The 15,576-nt window shown below is 35.6% G+C and overlaps 1 protein-coding gene across 2 annotated transcripts in view; it reads left to right on the forward strand.

The window, feature by feature from the left end:
- Positions 1-15,576, forward strand: part of PDE4D (phosphodiesterase 4D) — a 621,455-nt gene that overhangs the window by 258,742 nt on the left and 347,137 nt on the right. The window contains exon 1 of one of the 2 annotated variants that reach the window (XM_055790458.1): positions 1,809-2,416. The exons of the other annotated variant lie outside the window; for it this stretch is intronic. Coding sequence (XP_055646433.1) covers positions 2,148-2,416 — 269 coding nt within the window. The 5' untranslated portion in view covers positions 1,809-2,147. Of the gene's footprint in view, positions 1-1,808; positions 2,417-15,576 lie in introns of those variants that run through there. 2 annotated transcript variants of the gene reach the window in all.

Consider the following 15,576-nt stretch of genomic DNA (forward strand, 5'->3'; position numbering starts at 1 on the left):
ATATTTCGTCTGCTTGTTGAGGACAAACGCTGTGTGTACTAGTCTTCCAATTGAAAAGGAGTGGAAGCAGTTACTGTGTTAGCCCTGTGTTAGTTACAATTTAATCAAATTCTTTTTTGGTCTGTCAATGAACACTTGATTTCCAGTTTAAATTTTGTTCTTAATAAAACATAGTTTAACATTTTGGGTTTGTAGTTTTAATAGTATCTGGGCTTTATTCTGTATTTGGTCAGGTTTTACTATATTTTAGTTTTTACATAGTGATTAAATATTGTACAAAATTTTAGAAAAATACACAAAAACATAATGCAGAGTGATTTCTGTATTCTGTGGTGCTGTTTGATATTGAGTTAAATTTGTAAATACACTGTTATCAAATTTCACATATGACGCAGTACAGTTAAACTTGTCTACATAATTGGGGCTGACACCTGATCGCAAGGTCATTCTTAAAGTAAGTTGACCTTTCAGTTGCTGTTCTGCTCAACTTCTGTCAGCATCATGATGTTCTCTTTATAATCCTCATCAGGAATTGTGGTTTTGATGCTAAGTACAAAGGTGATTCCTCTCTGCTGTGACACAAGGCTGCTTTTGAAAGATTTCTGATTTTGCAATAAAACAGAAAACAGTATTTGCCTTTCACACCTGGTCATGTCATTGTGGTCAAACACCCTTCACCCCACTGAAAGCCTGGACATTGTGTGTGCTTCAAAAGGAAATTCTTTACAAAGGAAAGCTGGATTGTAAGGCCAAGTAAAAGAGGAAAAACACATTGCACCAACAAAAATTATATGTAACCAGTGTTCTGAGATTAAAAAGAAGTCTCTCACAAAATGGTGACGGTTTGTTCCTGTAGGATGAACAGGAAGTATGCTTACAATGAAAAGATTGTTGTTGTTGTTGCTGTAAAAATGAATGTACTAAGCTTAAGCAAATATTAGCCTACCACCAGGTATTACAGGTCTTTGTCAACTACCAGTGTCCAATGAACAAAACTGAACATGTTCATAAAAAATTTTGTCTTTCAGAACAGGTGAAGTGAGTTAACTAAAAATGAAAAAAAGCAAGCCTCAGGATTGATTGACAAAGGTTTTGTTGTATCAGAAAACTGTAACAGTATCTTTTTTGCATAATGCCATGAAAAAAGATACTCTAAAAATGAAATTTAATAGCAGTATGTGGTGACTACATAGATGCAAATACTTTTGCCTTTTTATATTTTGGAAGTTTTCTTTTAATATCTTCTGATAGTTTATTTCCCCACCAGCTGTGAACAGCAAAAAGGCACTCCCTTAGTTCAAGTAGTGGTCATGATATGACAGTATACTGAATTGAGAATATCTCATAAAACAGCAACTAGTTGCTGCCATAGTTTGATCTTACATTTTCAAAAAAAAAAAAACCAAAACAAGCATTTGAAGTAGCAAGTATTAGCCTTTCCTAAATGCATTTGAAAATGGTTGTGATGAATGGACTTGGGGGTGGGGAAGGCAAAGCCGAACCTAAGCCCTTTTACATTATTTAATTGTAGCATTTGCTAGTTAGGTTAAGAGGTAAAAGTTTGTAATCTCGATTGGTAAATAGGGACAACAATGATAAATACTGTGGAACCTGGAAAAAACAGAAGAGGTTATTCAGCAGTCCCCCTTTCTTTCAGCCTCCCTGAAGGTTCAGGAATAAGCAAAGGGAAAGAATAACCAAACAAAATGAGCACACATCTGATGTTTAAGCCCTCCTCCAGCACTTCTTATGTACATAACCAGAAGTCACTCAAGCAGCTGCAGCACATTAGTTCCAACAGTTTAACAGGCAGCTTTACAGCTCTGACAAAGGCTGTACTAAGGCAGTTTCTTCCTCCTGTGCTCACTTGCTATGATAGCTAATAAGTGATCTTTGGCAGCAGGTCTGTGAGAGGAGTGGTAATGTTTAATAGGTTTCTGTATAGGAGTTAGCTTGCTTTTTTCTTTGTAGATCATTGTCTATAGAGAGAAGCTGAGGGCAAGCGACACCATGTTGAAAACAGAATAGGCTGAACTAGAGTTGGAGCTCTGCACAGTTCTTGAGCACTGGTTAGAAAGGAAATATTTTAAGCAGCTAAGCCAATATTCGATTGTATTAGACTTTGATAGCAAACTTACTTTGGAAACATGGCTCAGCAGACAAGTCCAGGCACTCTGGCTGTTCCTGAAGTGGATAATAAACATTGTCAAAATCCCTGGTTAAATGAAGATCTTGTGAAGACCCTGAGGGAAAACCTGTTGCAACATGAAAAGTCCAGGACGTCTAGGAAATCTTCATCTGCTTCTCCCCGGCTGTGTCCAGTTATTTCTCCTCGAAACTCTCCAAGGCTTTTGCGCAGGATGCTTTTAAATAGCAACATACCGAAACAGCGGCGTTTCACTGTGGCACATACATGGTAAGCACTGAGTGGGTTGTCATGAAATGTCAGATTAATTTTTTATTTCCCCAATGCCAGTGCTTACGTTTGTTAGTTTGATCTCTGCATGAATCCCTCTGGTTGAAAGAGACAGTTCTAATTTGTGACTTAAGTTAATTTCAGACCAGAAGTTTAAAATAGTAATTTATATAAAGTAAGAAAACATGAAGTAGCTTTTGTGCAAGCAAATATATTTACTCTTATTTCTTGGGTAATAATTCCTTTTTTTCCCTCCACGAGAAATAAAAACTGGAGTCTTTAAGAAGGAAAAGTACTTATCTCAGTCTGTGCTGTTCAGGCTAGAGTGAGTAGGCAATACTTTCCTTTAGTGTAGTTTTAAAGTATATTTTATTTATTTATTGGTCATGTATGATACCTCCACTCCTACACAGAATAACATGTTTGTTAATCTTTTAACAGCACTCAAATTAAAAAGGATATGATAGAGAAGAATGGTAGGAATATTTGTTGTATATGAAACAGTGATTTTTATGAAAGCAGTAGCTGGAATAAACAGAGGAAAGATGGGAAGGGGAACCCCTTGTTAAGTGATTCACTAGTACTTTTTTGGTAACTCAATAATTTCTTAGACATGTGTTTGTGATCAAATCTATACAAGACATGCATTCTGTTCTATCCTTCTATAAAACAGCAGCATAATTTCATTACTTCACTTATTATTTTTTAAAAAGTTACATATGAGATTATTGTAACTCAGTAATACATTCCTGTTTGCTTTGATGGTCCTGAGATTTTGATGTGTTCTGTTTTTTCTTGTGAGATTTCCCCCTGTTATTTTTCAAATAAAAATGTAATATAAAGAAAAGAGAGCAATGAAACATGTTCAAAGAAGGTCATGCATTCTAAGCAGCAAATGGATATGCTATTCAAACTTACCTTCATTTGTCTGAAATTAGATTTACACTATAGCTATGTGACTGGTCTGTGCATTGCACATTACATACTTGTGTGCCTAAATATTTACTCTGTATGTATTTGTGTAGTTAAAATACACCTTTGATAAAATGATATTTTTACCCTTGAAAAGGATGAAGAAAAACAAGTGTGCCTTTATGCTTAAAGCGTATTTGTTACGAAACCAGTGTGCCTGGTCAGAAATTGCCTGTGTAACAGAGAAAACTGAATAAAATTAGGATATTTCATGTTCCTTTAACAGTTATGCATAAATCTCAAAAACATTAAGGGTCTCTGACTGCTGATCTGCATTAAATAATTTGTAAAACAGTTTGCACATAAGAACACACAAGATTAAAAAAAATCAGAGCTGTTTGACATTGTAAGATGAAAATAAATTGTGAAAGCTTACAGAAGGGAAATTATCATGTGTGCTTATGTATGTGTTATGAGAGTTATTGCAGACAGTTTCAGATGACAGAGGAAGGAAGGGTATTAAAAGGTAGATATGAAGTGAACAAACAGGTTTGGGCAACATCAAGGGGCAAAGGCTGGCATAGTATTAAAAAGTGGAATTTTGTTTAAGCACATTTCCTGTAGTGAGCCTCAGAAAGTTTTGAGTTTGGGTAGAGTGCCTTTTTCAGCATGATGTGGAGTATAGGAAATGCTTGGTTTTTTCCCAAATATTTGAAATACTAGGCCTGCAAAATACTATTGTAGAACAATTCACAGTTATTTCTAATGATTTGTAAGACTGGCTCATCTTAGGAGCACTTTTTTTTCAGCGAGTAGAGAGTCAAGCAGAGAGTTACAATAAATGACTTGAGAACCTGCAAAGAAGAATAGTATTTCACAAGTGAAGATAAAAAAAAAAAAACACTTAAACAATAATATATGTGATTAGACTGACAGACATATGAAGGGAAGCATAAGCACTACTGTGTGCTTATGAAATTTATTGGTTGCCAAATCCCATCAAGTCCATAGTTACTGATACCTCTTCACCTGGTTATCTATTTCGAAAACTGAGATGCTATTGGTAGGTATTCAGTTTCTAGATACTTTGGCTACATAAGCAGTATAGTGATTTTAATTCCTTATCCATATAATCTATTTTAGGCAGCTCATAGAAAATAAGTACTTTTGAAAACGGAGTAGTTGTAAGCTTACTCCAAAATGTTGTTCTACAGAGGATCCATTCTGGTTCTAGGGCTACGCTTTGTTCCACCATAGTTATGACCCTCTCTGTAAGTGCTCTAATTCTTTTGCGTTTCTGATTTAATCTGCTTTCTGCTTTAAGAATAGGTGCTGAATTTGTGTATACAGCTTTCTTGTTTAACCCATCATTCACATACAGGCATTAAAAAATTTTAATACATGATCTTATTTAAGCAACCAGTAAGCTGGAAAGCCGTCTAACTTTGTAAAATACCAAACCTCCAGTTTTATAAATTTAGCGTTTGCTTACATCTTTCTTATGGTTAGAAGTTTATGTATATAGTAGCATAAAACTTAAATGTATAACACTAAAGATATTGCTGTGTATTAGAGTGAGGCCAAATACAGCCACCACAGAACCAGTGCACCAGAACAACTCATTTAGATTTTACCTAACTCTACTGATTTCAAGGCTCCATAATGGCATTCAGATCCAGTCAAGAAGTGGGTGGCAGACTGATGAAGTGTTCTGGCAACCTGGTTCTTTCTCTTTCTTTGATAAGGCCCATAGCTCTCCCCCTGTAATAGCTTGGGATGTAGAACTGTTGACACCAAAATGCACTTTATCATGTGACTGTTACCCTTTCACATGAATAATTAAGTTATTTTCTTTAGTCATATGGAGTAATAGTCAGTCTTGTAAAGACTGCATAAACGGCCTGGTTGTGAAATGTCAACATACCTGAAGTTTTCATGTAATGAGGCGTATAATCTAGGATGCAATGTTCACATACGTGTCCATTTACACAGTGAGGTGATTGTATGTTACGTAAAATATATGTAACTACCTGTGATTACTGTGATGTAGTATGTAAGCCTTTAAAACCTCTTTAAGAATCTCTATGGCTGTTCTTTCTAGAAAAGCTGCACCATTGTGTCTTCTGAAAACCATATTTTGTATAAAAAGTTTTCCTGAAAGGTATACACAAACTGGGCCATTTACCAGGGAGTGCTTAAGAAAATGATGGGGCCATTTACCAGGGAGTGCTTAAGAAAATGATGGGGCCATTTAAGTCTGCTCACTCTGCATCAGTTGTGTTCACAAAGGCACAACTTTGTAAGATTCTTTTTTTATTTAATAGGAGGTTTCCACATACTATGTTCAGAAATGTGGTTGTATACCTGGTTTTACTTACAAGAGTGTAATGGATAATTTGCCAATATTTCTTTCAGTTCATTACTAGCCATTAATCTCAAACATTTTGAGTCCTACTCTCCTTTTTCTTCTTTATCCTTCCCCAGCTGTAACTCTGAGTTCATTCTAACACTTGAAAGACAAACTACTAATTTTAGGATTTCAGAAAGGAAAAAGTACAGCATTAAGAGTGAGCTGAAATAGAAGTGGTAGAGGTGTATGGGCTCTTCATTTTTATTGGAGAAATTTCTGAATAATTTACACCTTTGGAGAGTGTTACAGCTAGTCTTGCCTATAGCTGTGAAATTAAAACTAGTTATCTTAAACTTTTAGCCTGCATCACACTCAGTGTATAGACCACATCAGTCTGCAGTCTGTAAGAAACAGCTATAGCAACTGAAAAGAAACAAGCGTTTCAAAGCTTCGTTGCCAGGAATTCAAACGTACTCTAGCCAAAACAAACTCATGTTCCTAAGAAAGCTGAATTCTATTGTATTATTGTAGAAGCAATCATAATGTTTTGTGATCTGATCAATATAGTGATGTGGCAGCACATATTATAACCGATACAGACACGATAAACTAAGTTCTTTGGTATGTGCTTGACAAATTCAGTTTCTAGATTCTCTTGGTTGGCTCTTAGCATGCCTTTTCAGGTTGCCTATTAGCCCAGTGCAGTTTGGCAGGAGAGATCGTTAAGGTGGGATCATACGTGCTGGGATTTGTGAGAAGAGAGGGCCTTCGGTTACAGGGAAAGAGGCTGTCGGTTCCCCAGCTGCGTGAACAGCCAGTGTGTGTGGGACATGTCCAGTGGTCTGTGGAAGGATGTTTAGATACTTTAAATCGTACAGCTTTAGTGAACTAAGTCATGTAGGAAGTCAGCTTCCCGTTATTTTCCATGAAAGATTCCTTTCTGTAGGAGAGGGAGGAGAAGCAAGAAGCATAAATATTTGGAGCAGCATAGTAAGGTCAGTGCAACATAGCAACTAAATTGTATCTATTTAATTGGAAGTATGAAGTCATGGCATGAATGTGCTTGATTTTTTTTGGCCTTTATTTGCTGCCTTAATACTCGTGAGTGAGCACAAATGTTCAGTCATTTTTTCTTTGTTGTATATAACTTTGGATGGAATATTTGCTGCCTTTGTGACTTATTTGTGTGTGTTCAGATACACCAAGTAGTGATATATGACTTGTTTTTTCATGATATAAAGTGGGTTTGTTATTCATGGGTCTGTTGTCAGTCTTCCCCTTATATCTGTCCCCTTTCCAGCTCTTCAGGGGTTCATTTAGTACTTTCTGATGTTCAGGGATTTTATGGTTTTGCTCTTTAGACTGTTGTGGGTTTTTTTATTATTTATTTTAAACATGCACCCCCAAACATTACTGTAAGAACACAACTATGTGCTCAGTTATATAGAGTACTTAATCTGAATTCAGCCGGCCTTTGTCCCCACCCATAGTAAATAGTTTTGCATTGACTTTGGCATTCAGATATGAAAACAATAGATGCTTTACAAATAGTTTAGATAGATATGGGTAAGGTGTGCCATTTTAAGTTTCAGGAATGTGACTTGCATAAGGGTACTGATAAACTAAGGTCTTTGTTAATTTTTATTGTACAATATCTTTTCACGCACTTTTAGCACTAATTGCAAAAAACAACAAAACCTCAAGTGTTAGTTGTAGGTAGATTGCAGAAGAGCAACATATTGATGTGGTTGTAAACTGTCTGGTTCAGTTTGTTTACTCAGAAACTACTAAAGTATAGTGAAGCTATACCAAACTGAAAATATAGACTTTTCTAACTACAATTTTATTCCAATTTTCAAGATACATTTTCTTCAAAGATTTTTAATGCCTGCCTACTAATGCTTTCCCTACTCAGTCCATGTCAGGGAACTAGACTAATTAAATTTTTGTGTGTGAAAAGCATTTCACAAGGAAGATCTATCAAAGCAGAGTAGGATGATTAACTATGATAAGAACACTAGGGAAGGATAGGATTCATAGTCTATAAATTCTCTATATGTGTACTCTATACAAACAGCTGAAATGTTCTAGAGAGTTGTGCAGAGTATTTAAACTTCTGTGGAAAAAAATAACCAAGTGTTATGGGAAAATATTTCAAAGAGAAGCCAGATTGTAGCATATTTTCCTGATTGAATTAGATGCATGTGCTCATAAGATTAAAGGTAATATTTTATCGGGTCAAAAATGCAATAAAATTTAATTAATAACATCCTTTTGGAACTATTAAAGTAAAGAAAAAAAAAGAGTTTAAGAAAAGATTTGAGTCAGATGAAGGTAAGTGGCACGTTTGTATATGTGACCTTATTTGTTTCAATTAAGAAAGTATCTTGTTTCTTCTATTACTTCCTTGCTTTTGCTCCTGTAAGTTTTATTCAACACTTTCTGAATCAGATGACCAAATATCGTATAAGGTTTTAGTCAAGGTAACAATGAGCATATTACAGAGGAATCTCTTCCACTGGATTTCAGACTTTTTAGAATGGGTTACCTTAGTCATTTTCTGAAATAATATGTGATCCTCTCCTCACGTAATATGAAGATATTCATAATAGATGCGTAAATCATTTCCAGGAAGTAATTTAATTCACAATTTTGTCAGAGACATACTACAAGTGTGTAAAATAACCCAATCCACATATCCACTCTTTTCTAGAAATTCTGTTACGTCAGGACGGGCACGCTTCTGTGGATGTTGTATAGAAATAGGTGACAGGCTTGCAAAGACAGTATGTGTATTTGATGGGATCTGTGCACAAATATGTATAGGTTAGTGGGTCAGAGGCAAGGAATGAGCTATGGGAACATGATGCTGTCTAGTATCTACAGAGTGGCTTGCAATAAGCTAAGGACGCTGCATAATGGTGTTAACTACTGACAAGTTAATTTACCAGAGAGAAATAATACTCTTTCTCCATAGCTCAAACCTGAGGAGAGAGCGAGGAAAACAAAATTCATCTCCCTGTAAAGAAGTAAGAGGCAAAGATGCATTTTCCCAAATAAGAGTCAATGTTAGAGCAGAGCTCCTGGTATCAGAAAGGAAAACCAAAACAGCTTCAGAAAGAGCAATGAACAATTCAAGACTAAATGCTAAGTCTTTATTGTACAGGGACAAATAAATGAGTAAGGAAGAACAGTGTGGAAGAGAAAACCCAATAAATTACAGGCTTTCTCACTTGTGGAAGACCTTGTAGATTTTTCATTGTCAGTTTTAATAGCTGAAGTGCTTTGCCTAGGCCATGCCTGTCTGACCTGTTGTCTTTAGTAGCATGTCCTGTGTTGGGCAGAATTTAGGAGAAATTCTCAATAGTTTAGCAGAAGTGCAACTGAGTCCTGTAGTTCTGCTTTTCTTTAGCAGTTACCTCAAAAGCAAAAACTGCTTTGCAAGAGTGCTTTTGCATCCACGATTTTTTTTTTTAATCTTACTATAATTGTATTGCAAGTTCTGTGTGACTGCAAAGGTTTTAGCTATTGTATTCTTACAGCATGAAAAAATCTCTGATTTTCTTCTTTTGTTTGTTTTGTTTGGTTTTGGTTTTTTTTTTAAATTTGCAAAATGTTCCAGTAGTTTTTATAGAATACTTTTATTCACTTTCTCCGTAATGTCCTGGGAAGCGTGTTAAACTCAAGCAGTCTTCCACATAGCTTCTTGTTGGATCGCTCTGACTGCATTTTGCAAACTTGCTATCTTCACTTTCATTTTGCATGTGTATATTTCTACTTTATTTGTGGCTTGCTAAAACAGATTATTTTTTCTGGCCCCAGCCCATGCAAACCTGTTTGTTTCTTCTGCCATTTGACATATTTTCAATGCTTTATGCAAGCTGAAATTGGTACCATATGCAGTCTTTTCCTCTGTTTTCAATTTCAAGACTCCACTGTACCATGGCCTTAAATTAAGGATTTGATAGGTATTGTATACTTCCATGTACATAACCTCAGTGTCAAATGTTTCTTTTCCTTTTTGATTTCTCATAGTAATTAATATCTCTTAATATATATATTTCTTATGGGAATAGATGGTCTTAAAATGTATTTAGCACAGTCTAGCAAGTAGCTGGCTTTTCCTTTCACATATTCTTGAAGAGCTTCATCTTCTTCAAGGTTTGTAGGCATTACTCAATTATTTTTTTTTTCTCATTACATGTCTTCTGTATCTCATGAACTTTTTGTGTTCTTCTCCTACTGTTTCATCTAGTACTGAGCATGATTTTTCCACTGGTGGTCCAGGAGAACACTGAGCTTAAAGCTTAGAAGAGTTCACTCTGACAGGAGATAAGTTAACATTTAAGTAAGATAGAAAAGTGGAAGGGGAGTGTCTCAGTATCTTTATCTGTCAAGCTACCGTAAGGAGCAACTGTTGACTGGAACCAGCAGGTTTTACTCTGTCAAAAGTCAGACTGCTGGAGGGCTTCTGATTTGTACAGAAGTGCAGTGAAACACTTGCCAGCAGAAAGTTTATTTCCGTACTGACGTGGGGAAAATGGCCAGTGTTGGGACTGTTCTCTAGCTGGGGCGAGTTCCTGGTGCTTAGACTGTGTCTGCAGTAGAGTGTGGTCACTGCTGTGGTGGGATGTACTGCCAGACCTGTCCTTTCACTCATGTCAAATTCATGTTTGATCTTGGTCACTAGATAGTTGTGGTAATATTGCCACCTCCTCTTCCTGCAAAATTTTAGCTAAGAGTCTTGTAAAACCTCTACTGCTTCATACTGTGTAGATTAGTACATCTAATAAATCTATAGTGGTTTGACTTTCTTTTTTCTAAATCCTCAAATTCAGCAAGCACTCCAGTTCCTTCTCCTTCATCAGACGTGATATGACACTACATGGTTAACACTTCATGTTACTGTGGAACTTCTCTTCCGGTAGTTGTATATTCTCTCTTAGTAAACATTCGGGACCTTCCATCCATTATTTTCAACAGCTTACTTTTACTAAGCCTCTGCATTTGGTTCTTTAAAAAAACACAGGTACAGAATTAATATCACAAAGAAGTGAAATTTTGTGCATGCACAGGGTGAAATGTAAGACAAGAAGGACGTACTCTGTTCCCTTGTTTTATAAAGAAACACTTGTGGTCCTGTCACAATGCTTTAGTTGTAATCTTTTTTCCTCTTAGATAGTCATCAGGTGTCTTCTGTGTTGTTCAGTGAACCAAATTTATCGGTACTCATTAAATATCCTTATTATAACAGAACTGATCAGTTAGAATCTCATTGTGGCAAGTGCTCCATAGGTATGATCCTGCAAGTAAGATTGATTATTGTAGAATAGTAGTCAAAGACTTCTATGGACAATAGATTGTTCAGATGATCTTGAAATACTTTAAGGTATAACAATGTGTGGGAATGAATGATGTACAATTAAATACATTAGCTTTATGGGCCAGACTAACTTTGGCTGGAATATCCAGGAACTTTCATAGTGTTCTTTAATGCATGAATTTGTCTTTGGGATTATCTCTTCATAGCATTACCTTGAAAGTTTAAAAAAAAGTAATTGTGGATAGATTAAGTGAATATGTAAACTGTGGGGTTTGTGTATATGTGCAGTTTTTTGTAGTGTATGTTTTGTTGTACTTTTGTGATAAATCTGCATCTGCTGAGCCTGAAAAATAATCTCCAGAACAGGAATAAGGAGTGTGCTGGAGAAGAAATCTCCACAAGGTGTTTAAAGAATATCTGTCTATATTATCATTCCACCCACCCCACTCTCACCATCAAAATAGAATAAGACAGCAAGTAGGTTTTATCCAGAATAGATTTTGTGTGATTTTTTTCCCCAGCTTTATAAGAACAATATATATGTCCATATTAAGTAAGTTAAAGGAAAATTAGGAATTTCTGATGAACATTTGAGTATTATAAGAATTTTTCAGTTATAGTGAAGTAAATAATTGATTTGACCATTACCATAAATATAATTTTGCATTGTAGAAGCCACATGCAACCACAGATAACGTATGTTATTTTCTTTTGGGGATGGGAAGGTTCACTGAATCAGAAGTTAGTTATTGTATTTCCAGTCTTGCTGGGCAGCAGCAAGAACCTTTAAAATCTGTTGTACTTTTATGAGCACAGTCATAAGCAATAAAATCTAAGTTATTTTAAAATATCATCTACCTCTTGGACCTCTTCATTATTATGCATATTCATATGACAGAGACTGAATTCTCCAAAGGTGTTAATTACAATCATAGCATGTAGCACATTACATAATCAAAAAGAAGAATAATGACTTGTGTAAATGCATGCTGTCATGGGATATAGATTAGACTGCATAATTAAATGTGGAAATCCAGCAAGATCATAAAAAAAAAATATTCATTAAAAGGCCTAAAAATTGACTGCACAATGGGCTGTATTCCCCACCTAAAAAATAATTTACTGCAGAATATTGGAAGCTTGCAAACAACAGTGTTTCTCCAAGTATGTCTCACTTGTTTCCAAGGAATGCTACTTTGAGTAAGAGAGCTAAGTTAGATGTGCCAGCTAAAAATGACTATTTAAGAACAATTGTGTGCTTATGTCTTACCTGTTGTGATAGTTGGAGTCTGGAGACTTCTGTGTGTTTGTCTTGGGGGTGGACTATATTTGTCTGCAGTGACTCTATGAGCTATATGTCAGAGAAAAGTTCTCGCTGCTGTAGACACACAAGAGTTTGCGATAGGTGGTGGCATTAGTATAGAAGGAGCTGTGACAGTATCAGACTTTTGGCCTTTCATCAACAGTAGCTTGTCAAAAGAAACAATATTAAAACATGTTGGTTGGTGGTGAAGGGTGTGGGAGGAGGAAAGGGCTATGAGGAAAAATTTGACCCCATCTTATTTTTTTAGCAATGTAAAAAGTAACTTTAAGGCTGAAGTGTGCCAAGTTCAAGATTAGAATGCATCTTTCACTGTGTAAAAAAAAAAAAAAAAAAAAACAAAACCAAAACAAAACCAAAACCAAAACCCCACAAAAACAACAAAACCCCCAAACCCCTCAAAAAAAACCCCCAAAACCTAAATTCAACAGGAAAAAAAAAAAGATTTTTAAAAGATTTTTAGACACGAACTTCAGGATAGAGGTTGTGAGGAATTTTCTAATAAAATACTGGAAAATACTGACTTATTGTGCCTGAAATACTTACTTTGAAATACTTGTTTCCCATCCCCTTGTCCCCCAAGTAACAGCTGAGAGTAAGGAATGCCTTATTTCACCTTACCTAGAGGCTGTGCAGGAGGGTGTTCTGCTGAGCTGAGTAACAAATCACATTATTATGTTTTCTGTTCAGATAGGTGGTAATGAATATTAAATATTGCATTATACATTATTATGTATTAGATATTATATATGTAACTCTAGACCCAACAGCAGTTTCTGCCATAACCGCTGTTCTATAACATATACTTTGCCTTTAAGCCACCTCTCTTATCAAATTCACAGTATACTCACTGGCCATATCTGCAAATTATTCTCTATTTTCTCCTTTTACATCAGCAACATTTCTTTCTGATCTGTTTTTGCTCCAGTCTGGAAACCTTTTTTTAAAGATCACAGTATGATCTTGATAAACCTTAATGAAATGCACCTTGAAACACTATTGTACACCTTGCTCTCTCTTCATAATGATGCTCCGATACCCATTATTCCACCTAGAAAGGTCAGTGGCTTACCAACCATTCTTCCAGAACCTCCATATCCTATATTGTATTGCATGGAAGTTCTTCTGTAAGAAGGGGGGGGGGGGGGGGAAGTATTTTGCTGGTAATAATCTTGTAAATCTTGTATGTCACCAGATTTTGTTGGGACAATGATCTAATCTTTTCTAGGACCTATGCATAAATCTCTTAATCTTGTTTGTGAACTGACAGCCACTAGAAGAATGTGCTTCCTAAGAATACAATTTATCAGTGTTCCTACTGAGAAAATATATACCCCCAAAAAACTGGAGAAGTGTCTTCACAATTAGAAATCTTTCAAAATCTGTCAGGATTGTTTTTGGATGAGTTGCTCAAGCTCCCTTATTCTCCTTGCTACAAATAATCTGCCATCTCATTGTCCTCCTCTTCATGTAACAGTTGTGGGTTCTTTTTTTAATTATAAGCTGTCCTGGAGGATGATTTAATCTCTGCTCCCTTCAGAGGGTATATTACAGTGTAGAGCTTGATCCCAATGCTCATGATTTTAAAGGGCATGCCTTATGAACCTCTGGGAATGTATCATTAAAAGTTAAATTTTTCTTTATCAATTCTTTTTCAAACTGACAGACAAATAGTTTTAATGTCAAATTCTATGAAGAAATGGGTTTTATTACTAAAAAATTTTAATTTGTTAATTAAACTAGACTTGTGTATAGACATCATTGAAAAGGGTTTTCACAGCCCCTTTAGTTCCTTGAGTATCTGCTGCAAATGCCATTAACATGCTGAGCAGGACTAGCTCCTTTTCTGATGCAAAGCTTATTTCACATGGGCTGGCGAAGGGGCGGTGGTGGTGATAAAAAGAAAATATCAGCTGAGTTCAAGGAGGAAAGCCTCTATCTTTCATTCTGCATATATTCTCAGAATTATCTAGTACTCCAGACTACATACTGCATGTAATTACAAAGTTGCTTTAGGCATATCTTACACAATAAAAAATGTTTTGTGTGTTGTGGCTTTACTACAAGCTGCTACCTGCATGTCTAAAGTGCAAAGATCATCACCAATCAAAAATAAATAAAATTAATTTTTTCATGTTTAGAAGCCTTAAAAAAAGTCCTCAATTGTTTGAATGCACACAATGAAACATCATTGTTAAAATACATAGAGAAGCTAAGGGCAAGTAAAACATAGTGACCTTGGTCTGTAAAATTTGTTTGTTGGTTTGGTTTTTGTTGGTTTTTTTGTTGTTGTTGTTGTTGTTTTTTGTTGTTTTTTTTTTTAATATAAACTTGTGCTATGAGCTGCACCTGTTCAGTACTTGCTGTTTCCATCCACACTCTTTTGGTAATAGAAGGTTAAGCTTTTGTTGCCATAGGGGCAGTTGCACAGAAGACAGAATTAACTTTGAAATGGAAATCCTCTAATATTATAAAGGTGATCCTCTCTTTACCAAGAAATACCGTGCATATGGTAGCTTATGTAAGAACTTCTGTTTGGAAAACTTGATTGATGTAGGCTTAATGAACTTTCCAGAAAAGAGTAGGGGTCTTCCAGATTTTAGTGTATGCAAAGTGAAAGAAATAAAGTATTTCAATAGAAGTATGATGTAGTTCCTAATGGATTCCTTACTTCGATACAGTCTTCATTCAAAAACCAAATGGTTATACAAAATGTAATTTAATTCTTCTAAGGATGTTTAGACCTTGGACTAGACTTAGCTCATAATGTCTGCAAATGTAACTAATATTTAATAACTTTTGTATAATTAATTCAACCCAGATAATAATTTTCTATTGGAAGCACCCATTTTTTTCTGTGACAGTGCTTTTGCAAAAAGTAGTCTGCTGAAATAAATTACATTTGCAGACAATAAGGTAAAGGCTTCACAAGCAACAGTAGTCTTAGATAAAGAATGTAACATGAACTCTGGGAAGTAGCAGGCTAGCTGACTTTGGAGCATTTGAATGCAGATGAAGTTACATGGGTGAGAGCAAGGAGCAAAACTTGACCAGCTAGTAGTAATGTCTTGTTATCAGCATTAAGATTTGATGCTTGGAAGGGCTGGAGAAAAGCAGATGTCTTAGTTCTAGGGCTTATATTAAGGTCATCAGAAGAAGCTGAAGTCACTAAAACAGTCTGACTCACTTTTTGTCTTCTTGAAGACTGATGATGTCTCTATATGTTGACCAATGAGTTTTAATGCAAGCCACAT

The sequence above is a fragment of the Falco peregrinus genome, chromosome Z (genome assembly GCF_023634155.1).
Source record: "Falco peregrinus isolate bFalPer1 chromosome Z, bFalPer1.pri, whole genome shotgun sequence".
In the NCBI taxonomy this organism is placed as follows: domain Eukaryota; kingdom Metazoa; phylum Chordata; class Aves; order Falconiformes; family Falconidae; genus Falco; species Falco peregrinus.